General features: G+C 43.2%; 3 protein-coding genes across 9 annotated transcripts; 2 read left to right on the forward strand and 1 right to left on the reverse strand.

The window, feature by feature from the left end:
* Nucleotides 1-4,864: 4,864 nt before the first annotated feature.
* On the forward strand, nucleotides 4,865-5,384 carry LOC117899603. Its single transcript, XM_034809726.1, has 2 exons — nucleotides 4,865-5,137; nucleotides 5,259-5,384. The coding sequence occupies exons 1-2, from the start codon at nucleotides 4,878-4,880 to the stop codon at nucleotides 5,341-5,343; spliced, it is 345 nt and encodes a 114-aa protein (XP_034665617.1). The 5' UTR covers nucleotides 4,865-4,877; the 3' UTR covers nucleotides 5,344-5,384.
* An 800-nt stretch (nucleotides 5,385-6,184) lies between these two features.
* LOC117899599 (nocturnin) lies at nucleotides 6,185-19,832 on the forward strand. Of its 7 annotated transcripts, XM_034809716.1 has the most exons (8): nucleotides 10,187-10,357; nucleotides 15,550-15,840; nucleotides 17,847-17,951; nucleotides 18,128-18,360; nucleotides 18,422-18,493; nucleotides 18,549-18,670; nucleotides 18,733-19,365; nucleotides 19,431-19,832. In XM_034809716.1, the coding sequence occupies exons 2-8, from the start codon at nucleotides 15,761-15,763 to the stop codon at nucleotides 19,635-19,637; spliced, it is 1,452 nt and encodes a 483-aa protein (XP_034665607.1). In that variant the 5' UTR covers nucleotides 10,187-10,357; nucleotides 15,550-15,760; the 3' UTR covers nucleotides 19,638-19,832. The 7 variants fall into 7 exon arrangements, with proteins under 7 accessions (XP_034665608.1, XP_034665612.1, XP_034665607.1 ...); XM_034809717.1 differs by lacking the exons at nucleotides 10,187-10,357; nucleotides 15,550-15,840 and adding an exon at nucleotides 6,185-6,535; XM_034809720.1 differs by lacking the exon at nucleotides 17,847-17,951 and having other exon boundaries at nucleotides 10,189-10,357.
* Nucleotides 19,833-20,372: 540 nt separating this feature from the next.
* On the reverse strand, nucleotides 20,373-21,189 carry LOC117899602 (succinate dehydrogenase cytochrome b560 subunit, mitochondrial). The gene is made up of 2 exons (XM_034809725.1): nucleotides 21,039-21,189; nucleotides 20,373-20,984 (listed from the first exon to the last, which is right to left on the reverse strand). Coding segments are annotated over exons 1-2 (516 nt in total). The 5' UTR covers nucleotides 21,041-21,189; the 3' UTR covers nucleotides 20,373-20,470.
* Between the last annotated feature and the right edge of the window lie 495 nt (nucleotides 21,190-21,684).

Raw genomic sequence — 21,684 nt, forward strand, 5'->3', positions numbered from 1 at the left:
GGCATCGGCGACGTATGCCAAAGCATTAACTCGGCATTTGTTTCAAGCAAGTCCGAGGCGGGCATGGGTTGATGGCTGCGCTGGAATGGGGGGTGGTGTGGCCCACAGCCCACAGATAGCGCAAAAGTTTTTGGGCCGAGAGTTGCGACATATTGAAAATCATTGCACATACACACACAGCCCCCGCCTCATCTCCCACACACACACAGAGATGGAGCGGGAATGCCAGCAAAAAGAAACAAGAAAAGGAGCGAGGAAGCTGTTGGCGGGGGTAGAAGCTTTGGGTACCCTGGAAATTTTAGTAGAACTGCCATTTCAAATATTTGCCAAAGTAATTATTAGAATTATAATCTTTCCACGGAAAATCATTTTCTCGTTAAGACTTCCCACTCAAAGACTTGTTGATGTGTCAGCTATAAAATATTGTACTTTGATCTTGAAAATTCTCCTTTCAAATTGCCTAAAGCACATAGAAGAATCTGTGCCAAGGCATAACCTCAAAAATCTACAATATTAGAGACATTATTTGGCACAGAAAAGTACGATCAAATGGAGTCATACAATTCCATGGCCATATCCAAACAAGTCTCTCCTTATGCCCTTCAATTAACTCCCTCTCTCGCTGCACTATCAACCACTGCTACAGCTCATTATACCCTTCCTGTCCAAGGGTACCACAACAAAAGCACACACAGAGCTGCTGCAAAAATGTATGAAAAGACAAACGGCATTGGCATCAATTTTTATTTGCCTCTCCGCTGTATGTGTGTATTTCTCTCTCTCTCTTTCTGTGTGTGATGCCATGAGCAGAACAGAATTTTTATTACATTGAAAATTTGCATAAAATATTTAAGCCAAATGGTCGCTCGATTGTATGGGTTGGCGAATGCGAAAACTTTCTTGAAGCGCTGGCAGGCAGCCCCCGACCCTCCCACCTTTCACTCCAACTTCCTCGCGTGTCCTTTCCGCGTGTGTTTAGGCCTGCTCCTGCCGGGCTGATGGGTTTTGTTGTTTGAAGATTTGACAGGCCTTGGGGCAGGCGAAATAGAGCGTAGGACGACAGTTTGCGGTTTCTGGGGGGTGAAGAGGAAACAGCTGCATGCCCATTGAACGCCTTTAAAGTTTGATTACAATTTAAGGGAGAAGTTGCCTTAAGTACAGTTGCTGCATGGGCAACTTAAAGCTGCAACAAGATGGTAAAGAAATAGAGAGAGAGCAGAACCATTAAAGTTAGGCAGGGAGAGCAAAAACTTCAAGGATTCGCTGCACGTTCGCATCTTTAACGCCATATGTTGACTTTTGCTACAAAGGCAGAGAGAGAGAGAGAGAGCGAAGACGAGAGCCCCAGTAACACATATCCTTTATCTTATATACGCTATTTTATGCCTGCACCAAAACCCCAGCCCAAACGCCAGCCGACACCATAGCCCACACTGCAAACTACAACCCAGACCACACCCCGAGCATCTCTAGATGCCCACACCCCGACCATCTCTAGCTCCCCACACCCTGAGCATCTCTAGCACCCATCTCTGCCCCTGTTCCTGTTGTTGTTGTTGTTATTCTGTCGCCTCTTTTGCCAATAGATTGTGCCACCACACTTTGGCATTTTATAACATAAACTTTCATTTGTTTTCCCACTCTCTCTCTTCTCTTTTTTTTTTATATTTTTTTGTTAGTGCTTGTAATGCGCTCTTGTAGTTGCCTCCCCGCTCCATGTGTGTGTATTTTGGGGCACATATGTTAAGCCACAAGCACACACACATTGAAATGAGTCTGATGTCTTGACATCTGTCTACCAGAGGACCAACAGAACAGCCAGAACCCACAGCACAGCCCAGCCCGGCTTTCGGCTTTGACAATCGTCCAAAAATGTAGATTTGCATGCACATCAGCAGCATTGGGCATACATTTATCTCGCCGACTGTCGCCGAGGACACAGCCAGAAGTTGGGGCCTACCCACCCTCCCCGCAACAGCCAAAGCCCCAGCCACCTTAATGCGATGCGATGCTAGGCCAAAGCAGAGGCAGAAGCAGCAGCGACAGCAGCAGCGCAGCAGCAGCAGCAGAGAGAGCGGCAGAAAGAGCGGCAGCAGAAAGAGCGGCAGAAAAGGCAGCGAAAAAAAGCCCATAGAAGTCTCTTTAGTTGGGGACGGCAAAAGGAGAATGCGGAATTGATGATGGAAGACAACTTAAACTGGAAGAAAAGCTTGAAAATATGTTACGCAAATTCTAAATTAAGCAGCAGTGTAGATCCCTTTATTATGTATGTATATTTATGATAGCTGCTGATCGTCAGAGAGTTTTGCATGGTAAAACTTGTTCGCTCACAAATAATTTAATTTCCGCCTACACACATTTTTTTGAATGTACAAAATCTGCCTGTAAATGTTAAATATAGTCGCCTGTCATGCATTTTCATGTTAAATATTTGCACATAGAAATAGAAAATGAATTGACAGGCGGAGAGATTAAATATTGACCACTGCAGTAGGTAGTTACTTCTGCCAGCAAATGAAAATCAATGAAAATGCATGAAAATGTAAGCGTAAACCAAAGCGACGCGACCCAGGGGTGGAGGTGCAGGCACCCACAGAGCAGTTAGATGAACGGACAGCAGGACATGGTCGTATCGATTGCCTGACCCAATGGCCAGGCCCAGTCCTTGATTGATTTCGAGTAAATGCAACAGTTTATTTGCATATTTTGCAGCACGGCAAACAGCAGCCGAGTATATTACTCTACGAAATATGCAAAATATTTAAATTGCCCAAAATACACGCACAAAATAAAAGGTCAGAGCATGGGGTTCGAGGCGGTGGTCAAAGGATCATTGCAGCTGCAGAAGCCAAACCGAATTTGATCGAAAATTTAATAAAAATGCAGCCCACAAAATACAGTGCACAGCAGAAGGGAAAATGCCAATGAATACAAGAAATATACGAATACGAATGCGAATGCGAATAAATATGCTATTTACTTTTATTGCATTTCAATTTTGCTATCAAAGCATCAGCCAACAGCAGCAGCCAATGGACATATTCAGAGTTATGGATTTCGCTTCTTCCTTTATTTTTGTTGTTGTTGTGTCCATAAAAAGGATGCCCACATTTTAGCCACAGCTGCTTGGTATTTTATGGCATTTGATATGGAATTTAAAATGCAATTCCTTTTGCAGCACACAAACATACAGCTACAAGACAGGTGCCCACCGCCTGAAGCCAACTTCAGCATCTGCAAAACTGCAGACTGTCTGTCTGTCGTCTGCTTTGGCCTAAACTGATTTGTTATCAGTAAGACCAGCTCGTGGGCAAAGAAAGATATGCAAAGACAATAGCTATGAGCGAAGCTGCAACTCATCATGCTAAGTGCCAGTTTGGGGGAGAAAAACTCGCCATAGAAACTTTAAGATTTCTTTTGGATGCACTAGAAATTGTATTCATTTGTTTATTCCACTTTGTAGAACAAGTTTAGCTTCCTATATTTATATTTTTCCTCGAATATTAATCTAACATCTGTCTCCCCTTCGACCGTTTTGTTTGCACGCTTATCGCGCGTCATGCGGCAACGCCCCTCGGTCGTTTTGGGCGGGAGCAGAGCTGCGGTTTCGCCTGATATCCGCACGTAAACGGCTTCGGCTTGGTGTCGCATGGTGCAGTCATTGCATATCAACGTCCAAAGAAGTTATGAGGCTTTAAACCGCTCTTAGTGCCCCCTTGCCATAAGCATATTCATTACTTATCGTAAGGCGAGCATGAGAATCCTAGATGAGACTTCATTTCCACTAGATTCCCATCATTATTCCTGCTTCCCGTCTTTCCTCCTGCCCCGCAGCTCCAGCCATCTCCCATCTGAACTCCTTTTTACCCTCTGTTTATGGGCATGGCACTTGTTACGCAATTGAGTCGCCATCGACTAAAGAAGATGACTTTAAGGACGCCGCCAGAGCGTTGCGCCCACCTCCCACTATGTCCTGCCTGTGTGTACAATTCTCATGACAATGCAATGCTGCAGATAATTGCACGTTACGGGGTCCTGTGCGATAGCCAGTCAGTCAGCCAGCAAGCCAGCCAACCAACAGGCAGGCATCCAAAAGTTGTGGCCCAGGCCATGGCAAAATTCGGTCTCCATTTTGTGCTGTTTCGTTTTTCGAAGACAAAATCAAAATCCAACAATATGGCAATAAACGAATTTTCGTTATAACAATGTAGTTGACCATCAGAACATCAGACCCACACCGGACCCCAACCCCAATACCCCCCCACCCCTTGGCCTTGCTCTGTGTGTGTCCCAAACTGCGTTGAACCGCATGCAATTTTGTTTTGGATGCTGATACCCCCATGGCCAGGGCCAAAAAGGAGGTAATGGCCAATGGTCAGTGCTGGGACTTGCTAGCCGCAATTTTGATGTGTGGCTGGTGCGGGGCCGGGGCCGGGTGCGGGGAAAATGTCCCTAGGTGTTGGCCACATGGGAGAGCGTATGGCAAAAACGCAGCTATTTGTATTTGGTTGCAGGAGGACATGCTGTCAGTGGCCATATCCTTTACGCTTGCAGAGGGAGTGTCCCTCTGCTCTGGCTGGATTTTTATTGAAATTGTCCTATGGCCAAAAATTCATAACTGTAGCAAAAGGGCACAGGGCACAGCCCGCCGCTGGGCAAAGGGACTCCCTGCCTCTCTCACTTATTGCATTTTCAGGACTATTTTCTGGGTAATACGATTGAGTTTGTCTGTGTGTGGAGGCTCTGACTAATTTAGGTCCCTCTCTCGCATCGTGAAATTAATGAAAAATAAAAGAAGAAACCGATTGGCTTATCAATTGCCATTTGGAGTGGGTCAGCTGTCGCCTTTGTCAGTCTGTCGCTCAGTCTTTGTCAACATGTCGTCGTGGATTGTGTCCACCACAGAGCTGCACAACTGCGGCGGTATCCATGGCGGCCCTGGATCTGGCACATCCCGGCACAAGCGTATGGTCCTCATGGTGTGGCACAGTCTGACGGAGAAATGCGAGAAATTTGGACAGTTTCTGAGGCGGGAGACGAACAAACCGCTGCCGAAAGAGCTGCGCCGATCGCTGCGATTAAGTAAGTCGTCCAAACGCAAAGGCTATCGGCCGTGGGAGAGTGAGGCTGATAAACGGTAAGAAATAATTGGTATATAGCCCACCTGATATGCACCCGTACTAATGGCACTGATAAGCCAATTGTTATGGGTTCTCGCTATATACGACAGCTTTTAACTGATTCTTTTGTTGTTGCAGTCTCATGCAAGAGCGCTTGAATGAGCCCATTAATATTTCCATACGAATTGGACCTGCCTACGACTTTAGAAACTCAAACTGCTGATTGCTGTAGTGGTGCGTCACCGTAGATAAGTTAGCTGTAAGATGTTTTGTAACAAAATTAAACAAGTTTCCTACGAATTTTCGTCAAAATCTTGCTTCCATATTACCATTCAAATGGATGAACGTTACTTATCTGTTTCTTGGCTTTTATCTGCCTTTCCCTATATTTACACCCAGTTTAGCCGAGCTCTACACCCACGGAGCTTTTAAGCACAATAAAAGCTTCGGGAGTCGAGTCTCTTTGGTTGGTTGCTCTCTTTTTTTTATTGGCGCTCCCTTGCGTTGCTATGCTAGTTAATTCTCTTGAGGACGCCCACACAAAAGTTTATTGCCCCGCTCACAACAAGTGGACGTGACGGCATACACTGCCAATGAAGTTTAACTGTTTAACGGCGAGAAATGTTAATGAGGTGATTAGTGTGGGTCCTACTTATATAAATAATTTCTCTATTTTACCAGACTAGTATTAACAATTTATTATTTGAGATGTTTAATGAGAAAAGTTATGAGAAAATATGTAAACAAATATGTTACTTACAAACATTTTAATTCTACAGACAAATTTCCAAGTAGCATTGACCTCTGAAAGTAATCAGCAAGTATGGATATTTAGATTCCTCCAATTTTTTGTTTTGGTTGCCTACACCCATCCTCCACCTGTCATAGAGCATTCGATAGTCGCTAAGGCTCAGTTTACTTTTCCTTTTTTGTTGCCTTGCACTCACAGCGTTACACTCTCACTCTCTTCGAGCTCTCTGTATCTCACAAAGTTAGTCGCTCTCTTCCCGCATGGCGCCATACGTCACAGAAAGCGTTATCTCCTCGAGCATTTTTTCGTGTGTTCCCGCTAGAGTGAAAAACGTGTTCCGCGGACGCGGAAATGACATTGATAGTGAAATTTTAGCTTAATTTCTACGACTTGTGGCTGCAATTTGTTCATTTTATGTCCAGCAAACATTAACCGGAACAAATTACAAAAAAAAATATATTTTCTAAATCAATGTACAAGTGAACTTTGATTGAAAAACTTTGACTTGCAGACGTGCAAACGAAACGGAAAACAATAAATACAATTTACATAAACAAAAGCGAAGCGACGCGAACGCGCAAAATCTATTTAGTGCAACTATGAAGCTGATTTCCACATTCGTTTTCTTGCTGGTGGCGTTTTACAAGTTTTTCAAGAAATGGTTGTAAGTTTCCATAATTATCTAATAGGAGTATAATGTGCGGCGTGTTTGTCCTTTGTTCTTTTGGGGTGTGCCGTGCCCTTGTCCTTTTTGTGCAACCCTCTCCACACGGAAAAATCTGCGACTTATTGACAAAACAACAATAAAGTCTGAAACTGTTAAAACAACAACAACAACAAGCACAGCAGTGAGTCGCTGCGCGAAGAAGGAGAGTCTTGCTGCAAACAAAACAACAACAACAACAGCAGCCACAGTGGACTGCAACAACAGCAATGTGGGGCCGCATTTGTTTGCCGTTTCGTTGCTTTCTTGCTTTTTTCTTTTCACAAATCAAATTTCCTTTGTGAGCTCTCTGCATTTATTAAGCTTTTTCCGTCTGGCGCTGTTTCTTTGTACCCTTGCAGTTGCTTTTTTTTTCTTTTGTATCATTTTACTTTGTTTTTGATTATGTGTTTTCTTTCTTTCAAATATATTTTGCTCCAATGCGCCTCTTTAGCTGCTGATTAGTGTGAGTGACAGGGGAAGAGATAGTCATAGGTAGAGAGGGGGCGAGGCGAGAGTTTATTCGTCCACACTCACTCTTTCTCTCTCTCTCTCTCTGTCCTCTCCATCTTCCCCGGCTTGTTTCCGCTCTCTTTATTAGCGCCTCGCACGTTTTTTGTTTGGGTTTGAGGCGGCTAGCAAATTGGCTAGACAAGGTGCATTGAAAAAAGGTGTGTCGTCTGTCCGGCTATCTTGTGTTGCCTTTACTTATGTTTTGGCACTCTCTCAATCTCTCTCTAAAACTAATTAATTAATGCTTTAGTAGACCATGCCTCACCTCATACAAACACAGCTTGGCCGTGCCATATGTTTTGGGGTGTTGGCTTTGGGTTTGGTTTTTGGGGTCTTCTTGCATGTAATTTACTCAAGTGCCTGTTTGTTTCTCTTATTTTATGGATATACACATGTGTGTGTGTGTGTGGATGAGTGTGTGGTTGACAAAAAAAATGTGTTTTTAATTACTCGCACTACAACGGTTCTTTTGTGTATAATATTGTGCCTACGTGCATAAACATTTATGTATGTGTGTGTGCGTTGAGGGCGTTGTGTACATAATTTCAACAAGCACAAAAGATCCCCTCTGATTAAAGTGGGGTGTTGCCCTTGTTCAAGCGACCCGAACCTATAATTTAAACACAATTGCTGGGAATTCCCCAATAAAAGAGATCTCAGTTGGTTTCGAGGATAATGATAATTGACAGAAGCTTGAGTGATGATAATGGGCAGATATTTGGGTGTACGCTAACCCGGAAGAATGTTTGGGTGTTTGCTATCACGTGACCATTAATCATACTATGGGAGGAAAAAAAACCTGCCACTGCATATCCTTCTAACAATCTACATGGCAATACATGGAAAAATACTATTTTTTGGATCACTTAAGGCAATTACCTAAAGTAATCCTTGTGTATCAATACCCAGCGCTGCCTTACCCACAAGTCAGCTTATTCAGTACTCAATATTTATAGCCATTTATTCATTCCAACCTACCCCAAAATCGACTTAAAAACTTAAGCCGTCAGCTCAGTCAGGCGTCAACCGAAAACTCGAAACAACCGGAATGACTCAGTTCCAGAACAGATGTACAGATGAATGGCATACATATACATACATACATAAGTGAATGTACGAATGTGTGTCGCATAATCCATGCTGAACACACACTCTAAATGCCGCTTATGATAAGAAAACACTCAAAGCAGTGACTGGTATATAAAAGAAAACAGTACAAATTCCAAAAAAATAAATATACTTTAAATAAACACATGCAAATGATTTCTTTATATATTATATACCTACAGGCAGGTCGGCACGCTTACGTTGTGAGTGCCGAATTTGATAAGACCTCCGAGGGCAGCATCAAATTACTCGTAAACAAAACAGCAGCAGCAGCAGCAGACCTAACAAACATACTGATGAGCAGCCACCCATTTGAAGTGCCATAATATATTATATACGATAAATAGAGAGCGAACTTTATACCGTAGCACTCCCAACAAGGCCGTGGTGGACATGGGGTCCACTCAAAACAACATAATCTTATCTCAATGGCTAGACCACTGGGCTGGTGCTGTGCCTGGGTGCCATAAAAATACTGACTGCTAAATAGTTGTATTCCCCCACCGCCACCACCCACCGATCAGCAATAACCTTGACAATAGTCTGGATTCGCTCATAGAACAACGCAAATGCAACCGCTCCAAACTAATTAAAACCAAATACATCCAGGCAACGTCACTTTTTTCTGCATTCCCACAACACCAGAGAGTGCGAGCTTATCAAAAAGCCTTGCAAAATAAATTCCCCCATAGAATATTTTATAGCCAACATGTGAGCGAAAGAGTTACATGCGGAGAACTATTCAGAAGTGGCAATTCTGCTGCTGTTGTTTAGCCGATAAGATATAGTACAACATCCAAGCCAGACACAAGACGCTAGACCACAGCAGACACAGCGATCAGCGCGTCATTGTAGAAATTGTTATCAGTTTCGATTTACAAATCACTCATGATTGACCCACTCACATTCAACAAAGTAATGGGTAATGAATCATTCGAGTAGGTACTTGTGACAGATTTGTCTTTGTTGTGGGATCGAGCATGTATCAGTGAGAGATTTATGAAGCAAATAAATCGGAGATGATTAAGTAGGTGTATTATTTCATCATTATTTGTGTTGGAAATTGTGGGAGAAAATGGGGAAAACTATGGGTGGAGTATAGAGTTTTATGATCATAGCTCAAATTTTTGTTTCTATCAGCTGGCAGATGTCCATCGCACACGGAGAACTTTGAAACTTTTGAGGGCACTTTATGCTAGAAAAGACCTAAATCGACCTTGAAAGTGACCTTGAGTTTCTTAGAATTCTAATAATTGTTATGAAATTTAGCACAAATTTTAATGAATTTCACAAAAATCCCACAATCGTGAAGCAATTAATTTAATCTCAAAATGAAACAAATTCAATTTCCACCCATTCATTCATGATTTAAGATTTCTTGCAGCTTTATGTGCACGATTTTGATTGTTTTCAGTAGCAGAAATTTGAATATTACAATGGGAAAACTTTCCACATCTTTGTTCTACACTTTCTATCTGCAAAAACCACAATATATTTTATTTACAAGAGTATCTATGAACACTCTTAAAGCCTTTCTGCTACGATACATTTATAATCCTTGTGCTCTGCCTTACCCTTTCATGCTATAAGTTTACACTCGTTTATTCCCTATCAATGTCACACAGCGCGTTACAAGTAAGCCCCCTAGAAACCAAATCAAATGCTAAACGAACTGTAAACACATATACTAGTATTAGTACGCGTATTTACAGCAGCATTACAGACCCTGAGAGAGTGAGCCATTGAACTTATTACGATAATGAGGTAGAAAAGAAGAGAGAGTGCGAGAGAGAGAGAGAGAGGGTGTAGCGATGATTGTTGTGCAACCGCCTCATTCAGACAGACACCCAAACAGAGAGCGTTAGAGGGGGAGAGAGAGCACAGTGTTATCAATAAATATCCTTATCAGCGTAACGATGCTCTCTCTCTCTCTGTGGGGGTGTGAGGCGAGGGTATAAATGGCGCAAAGCACCATCCATCGCGTTTAGTTCTTTGCAGTTCGTCGGAGGCATTAGAACCATTTCAAATATTCGCTTTTCCGAAAAACTACTTAAACTCTCGCACTCTCTCTCCCGCTCGATCCGTTTGGACTGCTTTTTGGATACACTTCGCTTCACTACTTAACCATGTGTGGGAATGCATAGTGAATTGGGCAACAAAATGGTGAGTTGTGGACCAAGAACCCCACTCCCATTACAACACATCCTGTGCTGAAACGCTGAAGAAACCGCACCGCTTGCAAAAAAAATGCCACCACGAACCCGCGAACCATTCGGAAATGAACGAATGTACCCCGCCACATTAAACATTTTCGAGTCCAGTCCATTGAGAGGCAGCTGGAATCAGCTTTGGCCGGAGCAGAACCAGTTATTTCCAAGCAAAAGTCGACGCCATATACTGCACAGACTTATGTACATTTACGATTAATACAGACATATGGACGTAGTATATTGTGTGTGTGCCCCAATCTGTCGCTATGCGGTTGTATAACGAATTAATCAAAAAAACTAAGCAACAGGCAAAACGTTTAAAGTGTGTCCATACCGTAGAAAACTGATTTGTGCTCCTTAAGGAATAGAAAAGATTTTTATTCTCTGCGAGAATGGAGTAATAATTGTAGCAAATCTCCATCTCTGTGTTGCTAGCCAAAAGAAATGGAATTTGTGTACCTAAATGTGCAAATAGTCTTAGTAAGCAATTTATTATTACAGCTGGTTGTCAGGGAAAGTAGCTGCTGTGAAAAGTGCATGGGTAAGCAGCTTTAGATGCTCTGTTATCTGAAAAGTTGTAGCTTCAAGTAATGCAAAAGTATCAAACAATGATCTAAAAAACAGCAAAGAAAGCAGAGTCAAGGCAAGACTTTTGGGTGAAACTTCGAGTATCAGAAAAGCGGATTTTCATTGCCAATAAATAACAAACCCTTAAAGTGTCAAAGAGAGTAATTCCTCCATCAGAAAGTATTCTTTTAGGCAATTTTTGACATATAAAACACCTCTTTAAGGATCAAAACAACCTCCCCAACTGCTTTTCAACAACTTTAACCCAAAAACTCTGCACAGCTTGCCAAAGATCAGCTTGCCTTCTTCCTACTGCTCCTCACATTTGTAGGTCATCGCAGAGTCGAACATTCTCAATCGTTCAGTAAATTCAATAAGTGCAAATCCACTGATAAGCCTTATCGCATCACCAGGCGTCTCTGTTGCCTTTTCGTTTTTTGTTTGACTTAAATATTGATATATAGAGCTAGTGCCCGTAGGCAGACGCCTGATCGATGACCCTGTCACCTCTGTGGGTGAAACAGATGGCCCAGTCAGTAACAAAGTAATGCCATGCCGTTACAGAGTTTATATTGCCATTGCCCATATGCCACACGCGTACGCCCTGCCCAGAGGCCTAGAACTGTCATAAGTTTAGCGTTTAGCGTGCAAGTTCATGGGACAAGTTCCCCCACAAGTTGACGGACGTTTCGCTATAGACCCGATCGCACATTCACGTACTACATATAGCCATATATAAATAAAACTCAATGTCGGCCGCCGCTCTTGTTTGTTCCGACACGACTTTCCGCAGTGCATTGCCAAAAAAGAAAATAAATAAAAGACAGCGTTTATATCAAATCTTTAAACAGACGAAGAGCAAAAAATGGGAAGGAAGGGGAAATATATTATATTTAATTAGCGGAAAATCGTGAATTACTTCACGTTGAACGGCTCATAAAGGTATTACAAATATATTAACAAATATCAGCTAAGCAAAAACGCAAAAGCATTTTAGGGGAAGCTAATATGGGAGTGGGGGAGTAAGGGATACTCCGGATTATCAAATATAATACTGGGCATATTAATGATTTGCTATTTTTTAAGCTTTCTATGGGAAATTTCTTTATAACATTTGATCACTGCACTTTCTTGTGAATTTATGTTTGTTAAGAACATTTGTGCAGATTTATTAAATATTTATGTTCGTTTTTGTGATGGACATTCCCCAAAAAGGTTTCAACGCAGATTTGAAATGATTTCTACATTCTACACGCCTGCAAGTATGCAATGCATATGTATGTAAAGTGCTCATGTAGAAGATCATTCAGCCATAATACTAGTACAATTCGTGGGCAGACTTTAGAAAGAAATTGTATCTTGAACTGCATCGAAAATTTTGCAACTCTTGAAGTGGAAAAAAGGTGAAAGGGCTGAAGTTTAAAGAGAACGCTTTAGTTACTTAAAATTCTACCTAGAAGACTGTTAGGATTGAACAGAAAGGGCCATGAGATGATCCAAATAATCAAACAAAATCGTTCAATGAAACTTAGACAATAACTAGATATATTTTCATACCTTTATATAGGTTCTAAATGAACACATAAATATACATATCTGTATGTACCCACTGCGGAAATGAATGAAAGTTGTTCTGTTCTGCTTTGTTTTGTTTTTGTTGCATTTGATTTGTTTTTAGTTTATTAGCCACCAAATGAAATGCAATTAATTTGCTCTTGAATTAATGCAAATCATGAAAGGCAGCAGGCAGGCAAAAGTCATGAAATTGTATAATAATTTATTAGCTACAAATAAGCATTGGAGGTTTTGATGTTGTCGTTTGCTTTGCTTTCCCCTCTTACTGTGTGACAGACAGACAGGCAGACAGTTGATTAATCAATCCTTTGTAATTGGAAATTGTTTATTATTTATCAGTTATTTTTGCTGTTTGGGGAAATTAAATTATAGTTACAAACTGCCTACTATTTTTCACTCTTTAAGGAAGTTGTTATTTAGGGGAGGAACTGGCGATGAGAACTGTGAAAATTAAGGTGGAATTTATGGCAGTGATTTAGCACCCTCTTCTAGGAAGTAAATCCTGCTTAAAATACTTTATTAAATACCCATTAAATGCTTAATTAAATGAGCTATTTCCTATCCCATAAATACAAAGATATCTCTCGCTCCTCCCTCGGTTATTCAGCAATTATTTCACTCGTTGCCTTAACCTCTACCAACCAGCCACAAGTTCAAGTGAATATTCTGTTTTAATTGAACAAAACAGCGCAATTCATGTTATGTTTTCATACATACAACGCGATGCACACGGCAGCCGAACAGCTGATTCATCAGGTCAAGTTTACGGGCAGGAGGGGATCCGATTGGATAGCCAACGAAAGTGCCAGGCGATCTATAACTTTTGGGCAGTAAATCACAGTAAATCTTTTGTGTGTTTGCGTTTCGGCTAATTGTGAATTTTTGACATTTTGGAAAGTGATCAAATGTGGTTTGCCTTTAGCCAGGGGAGCAACAACGAGCGAGCGAATGAGCGAATGAGCGAAACGATCAGCAGCAATCGAGAGCATTTACCTATGACTGGCAGGGGAGACAGACAACTGTCTGCCTCTTTTAATGAGAGTGTGTACGAGATGCGAGAGGGAAACCACTTGATTGCCTCGATCACCGGGCTAGAGCCCGAGACAAAGATATAAATAAGGAAAAGCAACGCACGCGCGTTTATAATTGTTGAATGTTCTAAACGGATAGTCGGTCGTGCAGTCTCTCTCCCTCTTAAAGTGCATATTAAATATTGCAAAAAGTGTTCCATGGACGAAGAGTGCTAGGAAAAATGGATAACAAAAACTGCATACAGGAGCATTATGGGCATCGGCGACAGCCCGCCTTGGGCAAGGCCATGCCCGTGACGGCGCTGCTCTTGAATCTCAATTTGAATGATGGCACAGGCAGGCGCAACAATCTGCAACAGGAACTGCAGCAGCAGCAGCAGCGTGCTGAGGATGATGATGAACCACCGCGTTACTTTCGTGTCTCGGATGAGCCACCAACTCCCAATGATGAGGAGCCACCGCCACCACCAGCGCACTATGGCCAGGAGCCCCAACTGGCTGGCAGCTCCGCTGATTCCAAGCCCTGTCTGAATTGCTTGGGCCTGGGATTGAGCTCCTCATCGGCCATCAATGAGATGTGCCTGCGTTTGTGCGGTGATGCGTGCCGTCAGCCGCAAGGTCTCTCCCTGGGTGGCCACCAGAACTGTGCGGAGAGTCAACGTCTGCGCCAGGATTTCCTCAAGCAATACGAAATTGCGGAAGCACTGGCCAAGACCTCGGCAATGACCTCCACAGTGCAAATGAGACAGCGTCTGGCCGCACGTAAACTGGAAATTGATTTTGAAATGGATGTCGAACTGGATGCCACCAAGCAGCAGCAGCAAGAGCAGATGCAGGGTGTGGCCACTGCCAGCCCCAGCTCCGGCCCCAACTCCAATTCCATGAGAAGACAGGCTGCAGCTGCTGCTGCTGCCGTTGGAGGAGACACGGTGCCGCCGTCATCGTCGTTTACCGTCGATTATGAGCCGCCTCGCGATTTGCTCTTGTATCTTGTAAGGTGAGAGATTCGATTGCCGAAACTTGTTGCCTGGGGGGCAGCTGCCTGTCTGCTGATAAATCAAGTTCATGGCTGGGCTCTGCGTCAAGTGTTCTTAGGCATTGTCCGGCCCCAACGGCCAAGCCACTTAGCCCCGTTTCTTTTTTGTGTTCAGCGAACAGCCAACAGCAGCAGCAACCGGCAGCAAGATCAAAAACTAACCTTGCACAATTTTGTGCGAAATGATCATCAGGGTGGTCTTGGTTGCTCGGTGTGTGTCGCTGTGTGCTTTTTAGTTGAGTGAAAGGCGGGTGAAAATGTGGCAGTAAATATTATAATAATTGTGTATTTAATCTGTGGATTTATTCACTGAATTGAACACTTTTAATTGGCAGCAGAAATGTCAAAAGTTTTCGAGGATCTTTTCATATTTATGCTGGGTTTTAGAAGCACATTTGTGCCTCCTTTTTTGTGTGTGTTTTAGGGGGTTTAAATAGCTCTTTGATTTTTACTTTATTTAGATCAGTTTTGGCACGAAATAGGCATCGTTTGGAGCCTTGAAATTGCTTGGAAATTAGAGGGAAATTCTATATTTGTAGCACTCGTCGGGGTCACCTTTTTGGTGTCACTAAAAAGGGGTGGCAACTTCTTTTTTAAACAAATTTCTTTAACCATTTATATGGATCGAATCTTCGGTACTTACTCTGTAAAGAAATCGCTCAAGCACCTACTCAATCCTAATCAATTAAATGTAAAATTCTGCCAGCTGAATTGGCACTTTGTAACTGTCTCTGGGTCACGCTTCGAGTGGCTGATAAGACACACATCAAAAATGCGTCAAGTATCTGTGGCACGTGGTCTAATGATTAAAACCATTTCGAATATGTTCGCCGGCTCGTGGCCCGCGCGCACCAATGCAAGTGGAAGGTTCTTCAGCAAAGTGCCCATCAAAACCCATCAAAATTAATACTGAACTTACTTTTTTGTTGCTTGTAGGAAACACAGATGAGGCCGCGTCTCTTTGACATTGCCATACTGCAATTAAATATAAAACATTTCAAGCTATCCTAATGTTGCACTTAGCCAAAAACTAAGAGACAAAAAAAGGAAACTAAAACCAAAAGAGAGACTAAAAAAAGTAAAAAAAAAACAAACTAAAAGCCAACGAGAAAGTGAAGTAAAGTTGGTAGAAAGAGACACATCAAAGATGGAGTTTTTAATGAAAACATCGCGTTTGATTGTCAGATCGAAGACGTATGCGAGACGTGTGGCTGTGCCCATACCCAGGTAATGGATTAACTATAAAATATTACTAGGATACAGAGCAGAAGATGGAAGATCTTTTGCAGGATGAACAGAGGAGAGAATATGCTTTGTAGAATATCTTTTAGAGGATCCACACAGCAGATGGAATATCTCTGGCAGACACCCTTCATTACCCATGTAACTGCGTTGCTGTATAAACAATTTGTTCTTATTTGTCTGTCTGCCTGTCCGCTGGTTTAGCATATTCAATACTCGAGCTACTGTTTAGGCATACAACAGCCTCGGGACATTAGCTAAGGATGCTATTTCGTGCATATCTCAGCCAGAGATTGCGGAGCACTTTTGTTTTCATTAGCTGTGGACCCCCCCCTACCTCCCTCTGTTGTGTGCAGCCCATAAATATTTAGCAGCCTGTCAAGAATTGTTCTTCTTTTGTTCAACATGCGGACGGCTCGGCGCACACACGTGAGCGCCCAGAATGTATTGATCTGCGTTTTTGTGTCTTGCAGAGATACACAATACACACGGCCAAGCTGAAATACTCGTTTGTGCGTTGTCGCCTCTACCCACCGACCCTCTCCCCTCCCCGCTGCTGCGTCACTGCCCACTGTTTGTGTTGTATCTCGGCATCTTCGTTCTCTTCGTTCTGTGCCGGCCCAGCCCGGCGGGGCAATCATCTCTCTAATAAAACGCCGCACTTCAGTTGGCATTCAGTTTCGCCAAAGTCGCTTGCAAGCGCACCTCGCTCCAGCACATATCAATATTTCGGCTGTCCCACGAAAGCCCCCCCCACGTTACCCAGTACCCCAAAATTGGAAAACCAAAGCAAGTCCTTCACTTGGAAATATCCCTGTCCTGTGCCGTCTACAAATGGAGCAAGCTATGCACATGAAACGTGCCAATAAGGCGCCCTGCAAGAACGATCGCAAGGCCTATCTGCAGAAAGTGATGCTGACCAGGTGAGAGATCACAGAACAGAGACAGCGACAGAGCCTGTAGCAGGCTGCAACTCCTGCCCAGCTCCAGCTGTGATTGATTGCGTTGACAAACTGAAACCCGTACACCCAAACCCAGTGCCATATACCCCAGCCCAGAGAGAGAGCGCGAGAGATTCTTGAATCCCTCCCAAGCCGAACTGGTTTTTCAGAACCAGAATCAAGCGTGTCCCCCCGGCCCACAGATCCCCCCAACAGCTGTGAAGCTATTGACCGAGCGACATTTTTTTGATGTTTCTTTTTTTGTCAGACGTTTTTGCGTGCGACTTTTTTGCGTGGGTGGGAAACTCACTCGATTTGGGGAAGCAACTCAGGCAGGCCGCTCTCGGTCGCTCTCTCACTGAGTTTGGAACCAGAGCAAAAGTGCTAATTGCTGCGAGTTGCGATTGAATGAATGCTGTAGCCAGAAATATCCAATGATCTGTGCGCCTAAATGTGCATTAGAGACTTGAACTATTTGTGGTGTGTGATTAGAGTAGGGAGTAAGTTAGTAGAAGAAGGTAGCTGCTGGACGTGTTTTGACTAAGAGTTGAGAAGTTTTGGAGTCGAACTTTATGGTAGGAGTAGGGAGTCTAGATGCTTGGTTCTCGAAGTGTTTTGCACCCAACTATAAAGTCCCTTTCGTGGTGGAAATTTGTGTAAAAAAATAGGAAAGACTCTGTAGACGCAGAAAGCCAAGTGAACATATTGCAGAATTCCGAAGAAAGTGTTTCTAATTATTAGCTCAAAGTTGCCTCCGAAATGGTATGTATCCGTGCCGTTTTTTTAGGAGAATTTTCATACGGAAATCGTCGCAGACTTTCACTCGAAGATCTCCTTCCTGTCGCCTTCCTGCCAGCCGCTTTGCTTAATTTCATTCCTTCTGCTTGCCAAATATTTATTTATTTTGCTTTCATTTGTTTGCCATTCGCCTGGCTTTATTTTTACCTAAATTGTACTTCCCCAAACTCTGTAAAATTGTTTAAAAAATATTTAATGCAAACAAACAATTTCCCCACACACACACGCACACTACCTCGATTCTTTTTGCAGCAAGGGAAATATGGCAAACTTCTATACGAGTCGTCGACATAGTCATAGTCTATTCATTTTCAGCATAATACTACGAAAAATTCTATACAGAAAACCCGATGCGTTGTGAGTATTTCTTAGCTCTTCGTTGTTGTTCTTTGTTCGTTGTTGGTTGCTGTTGTTCGTTTTTGCTGCAAGTTTTTTTTTTTTTCAAAGGGAACTTGCACCAATTTTTAGCATCTTTTTTGTATCCCACAATAATCCCTTCGAAACGCAACTTATGCCCGAAAAATCTCTTACAGAATGGGCTCATTCAATTCGGCGCCAAAGATCAACAATGTGGACTCGCAGGACGATGGTCTGGAAGTGCCCAAGGGTCTGAGCACCACGGCCGTGCTGCATCATGTCATGAAGGCAGGATCCACGGGCAACCAGCAGCCTTCATTGCTATCCCGATGCTTCCTCAAGCCTCGCGTCATGGACGAGGATGTCACCGATGGACTGCGTTGTCTCAATCTAAGCGCTGTTTCAAGAGGTAAGATTTTAAGTTGAAATATTGATGGATTTTTGTTTAAATTTTGGACTTGATTTTGCAGTTTGCAGTGCACCCATTGAGGGCGACAGTTCGCAGAATATTCGCTTGCTGCAGTGGAATATTTTGTCACAGAGTAAGTGCCATATTTAATTTATTTAGAGCTTAATCTTTAATCGATTTTCTTGTAGCTCTTGGCCAGCATAATGATGGCTTTGTGCGCTGCCCCGAGGAGGCCTTGGACTGGCAGCATCGCAAGTACCTGATTGTCCAGGAGATACTGCAGAACCAGCCCGATGTCATTTGTCTGCAAGTACATTTACCCTCCTCCACCCTGGCCACAAGCAGTTGCGCTTTAACGTTCTGATTTTCCAGGAAGTGGATCACTTCAAGTTCCTGCAGACGGTGCTGGGCAGCCAGAACTATGCGGGCATCTTCTTCCCCAAGCCGGACTCGCCCTGTCTGTACATAGAGCAGAATAACGGACCCGATGGCTGTGCCGTCTTCTACAAGCGCGACAAGCTGCAGTTGATGGGCTACGACACGCGTGTCCTGGAGGTGTGGCGTGTGCAGAGCAACCAGGTGGCCATTGCGGCACGACTCCAGTTGAAGTCCTCCGGCCGGGAGTTTTGTGTCTGCACCACCCATTTGAAGGCACGCCACGGGGCACTGCTGGCCAAGCTGCGCAATGAGCAGGGACGCGATCTGATGCGATTCGTTAAACAATTCGCTGGGGAGACGCCGCTGCTGCTGTGCGGGGACTTCAATGCGGAGCCCATCGAGCCCATTTATGCCACGATACTTGGCTGCGATCTGTTCAAGCTGGGCAGCGCCTATGCGGATGTTAAGCTGGAGCGGGAGCAGATCCTGCAGCCCAGCGAGGATGTCAATGAGTTTGTCTCGCAGTCGATCAAGCGTGAGCCGCCCTACACCACCTGGAAGATACGCGAGGAGGGCGAGGAGTGTCACACCATTGACTATGTCTTCTATACGCCCGAACAGCTCAAGGTGGGGAGCTCAACAGATGGAAGCAAAGACAATTCTGTAACCCATTTATTCATTCCTTTTCGCAGATCAAAAACTGTCTGGAATTTCCGACAGGCGAAGAGATTGGCAAAAATCGCACGCCCAGCTATCAGTATCCATCGGATCATTTCTCTTTGGTCTGTGACTTTGAGCTGCTCGATGGCCCACCAGCGACCACTGGCTCCTCTGGTGATCAGGCGGACAAGACGAGCGACAGCGAGGGGGAAAGCAGCAAACATGGCAACATCCAATAATAATAATAGCCTCAGCATCCGCAATTCACCAGATGAGAAGTTTCAATTACATTACATCGATTGTGATATTAGTTGTTAGATACATTTTAGCCTCATGACTCGTACACGAGCGTTGCACCGACAGTTTGCAGCTTTTTACAAAAGATAATCCAAAATTCACAATAAATAAATACATTTAAGTTGGAAGAAAGTCAAGCAAAGTGGAGTTTATGTTTTAAAATTAATGAGAAGATTGGTTTCGTTATTCCTTTTAATATTTTCTGGCTATGCTTATAATTTGAAATGTCGATTTTGTTGCCTTTTAACTTTATTTTATGGTAAATCATACCAAAAAGGCACCCCTAGAGGATCTCTGCGTATTGTTTTGTATAGAAACAAACTAAAGCAGCGACAGAAAGAAAGAAATTGTTTCTTTTCTACGACAAAAACCTTTTTTAAACGCCATTGGATGACGTAGATCAAACCTTCCTCTGCTCAGTCCATTTTGAATCCGATAAACACGCTTGCAATCGATCAACGATAACCAATCGAAATCTCCACAGCTGTCGTTGGGGGCGCATTAAATGCCTATTAACTCGAGCCCCTAGAAAAAGCCGTTTAAAGCCAACACAACAACACGCTATTTGGCCAAATTGCAGCAGCGAGAAATTATCAAATGCTGCGCAGTTCGCGTAGCCCCACGGCAGCCACTGTTACGCAACACAAAACAAAACCGACTGGCAATAATAAATATACTTTACATGTATTCAATGCATTCAATGAATTAAAACAGGATTTTCACACTAATATATTACTTGCACACCCGCACCAAATTTTCTGGAGCTGCATCTAATCTAGATGAGGGCCAGTATGGCAGTTAGCACAAAAGAGGTGGCGACCATTGCATAACCAGTGGTGTACACTTCCTTGATCTTGAGGAAACGGCCCGTGTCCCAGAAGAGATGGCGAATGCCGTTCGCTGTGTGGTAGCCCGCGGGATAGGCGATGATGAACTTGAGCGCAGTCAATGTGGCGCCGCTCAATTGGAGTCCCTCCACCATGGTCACATAATGGTTGATGTCGTGCGACGAAATCAGTGCGCCTATACCCAGGGCCCAGACACCGACACTCAGAGCCATGCCAGTGCCGCGATGCATGATCGACAGCATGGAGGTCAGCTGTGGCTGATAAATGGTCAAATGGGGGGACATTTCGCGTCCCAGGCGTTCGTTCTTCTCGAAGTAATTCTCCTCCTTGACGGTGGAGCCCGCAGAGACAACTTTCAGCGATACCTGGCGATTGGCAGCGGCCATCTTGAGGCCCTGGCGCAAGGCCGGCGACCTAATAAGAGTGCTGGAGAGTGCATACCTAAGGAAAACGTTTTAATTAGATTTAATGGATTAATATGGAAAAATTACGTACATTTTAGTGTTTTTCTCTTGAGTTGTATGACCGTATACCAGAAGCTGAATGTTACCAATTTCACTAATCTAAGGGGCTGCCAAATTACTTTTTTTGGTAGTTTTGGTATTTTAAAAACGAGATGGTATGAAACGCAAAAATGAGTCAACCGAGCGTATATTGCACTGTTTCCCAGTTCTTACTCAAACTATATATTTTATATAGATTATCCAATTATAGGACGTACTGAAAACTAAACAGCCCTGTGGACAATTGATTCATCAATCGAATAAAATGCTATGCTCATTGCTGAGAGTCTTAGCTTGCTAGTAATATTAAACAGAATAACAAAATCGAGGAATATGATTTCCAACCAACAAAATCCAACTTTAGGCCATTGTCGGCCAGGTAGGTTTTAAACACACAAATTATATTATAAGCCTCGAAGAACTTTAGCGAAGTGCAAAATATCACCTTTTTGGATTTAAAGAGGGAGGATTAATCTGAAAGATGCAACTACAGCTTACTCGATTTGTTTACCTTAATAAATAGTGGGGTGTTACTTGGGTTAAGTTCCTTTTCCCTACTCGGTATATTTGCGGTATTTTTGTAAAATGATATAGTATATTTTGGTATATTTCCGAGCAACAGTCCCACTAAACCGCCA

The sequence above is a fragment of the Drosophila subobscura genome, chromosome O (assembly GCF_008121235.1).
Source record: "Drosophila subobscura isolate 14011-0131.10 chromosome O, UCBerk_Dsub_1.0, whole genome shotgun sequence".
Classification (NCBI taxonomy): Eukaryota; Metazoa; Arthropoda; class Insecta; order Diptera; family Drosophilidae; genus Drosophila; species Drosophila subobscura.

Coding starts and splice junctions, on each gene's coding strand:
- LOC117899603 (XM_034809726.1), top strand. CDS start 4,878: ATGTCGTCGTGGATTGTGTCCACCACAGAGCTGCACAACTGCGGCGGT. Junction 5,138..5,258: donor GAGAGTGAGGCTGATAAACG/GTAAGAAATAAT, acceptor TTGTTGTTGCAG/TCTCATGCAAGAGCGCTTGA.
- LOC117899599 (XM_034809715.1), top strand. CDS start 13,799: ATGGATAACAAAAACTGCATACAGGAGCATTATGGGCATCGGCGACAG. Junction 14,575..18,127: donor TTGCTCTTGTATCTTGTAAG/GTGAGAGATTCG, acceptor AATCTCTTACAG/AATGGGCTCATTCAATTCGG. Junction 19,366..19,430: donor ATACGCCCGAACAGCTCAAG/GTGGGGAGCTCA, acceptor TCCTTTTCGCAG/ATCAAAAACTGTCTGGAATT.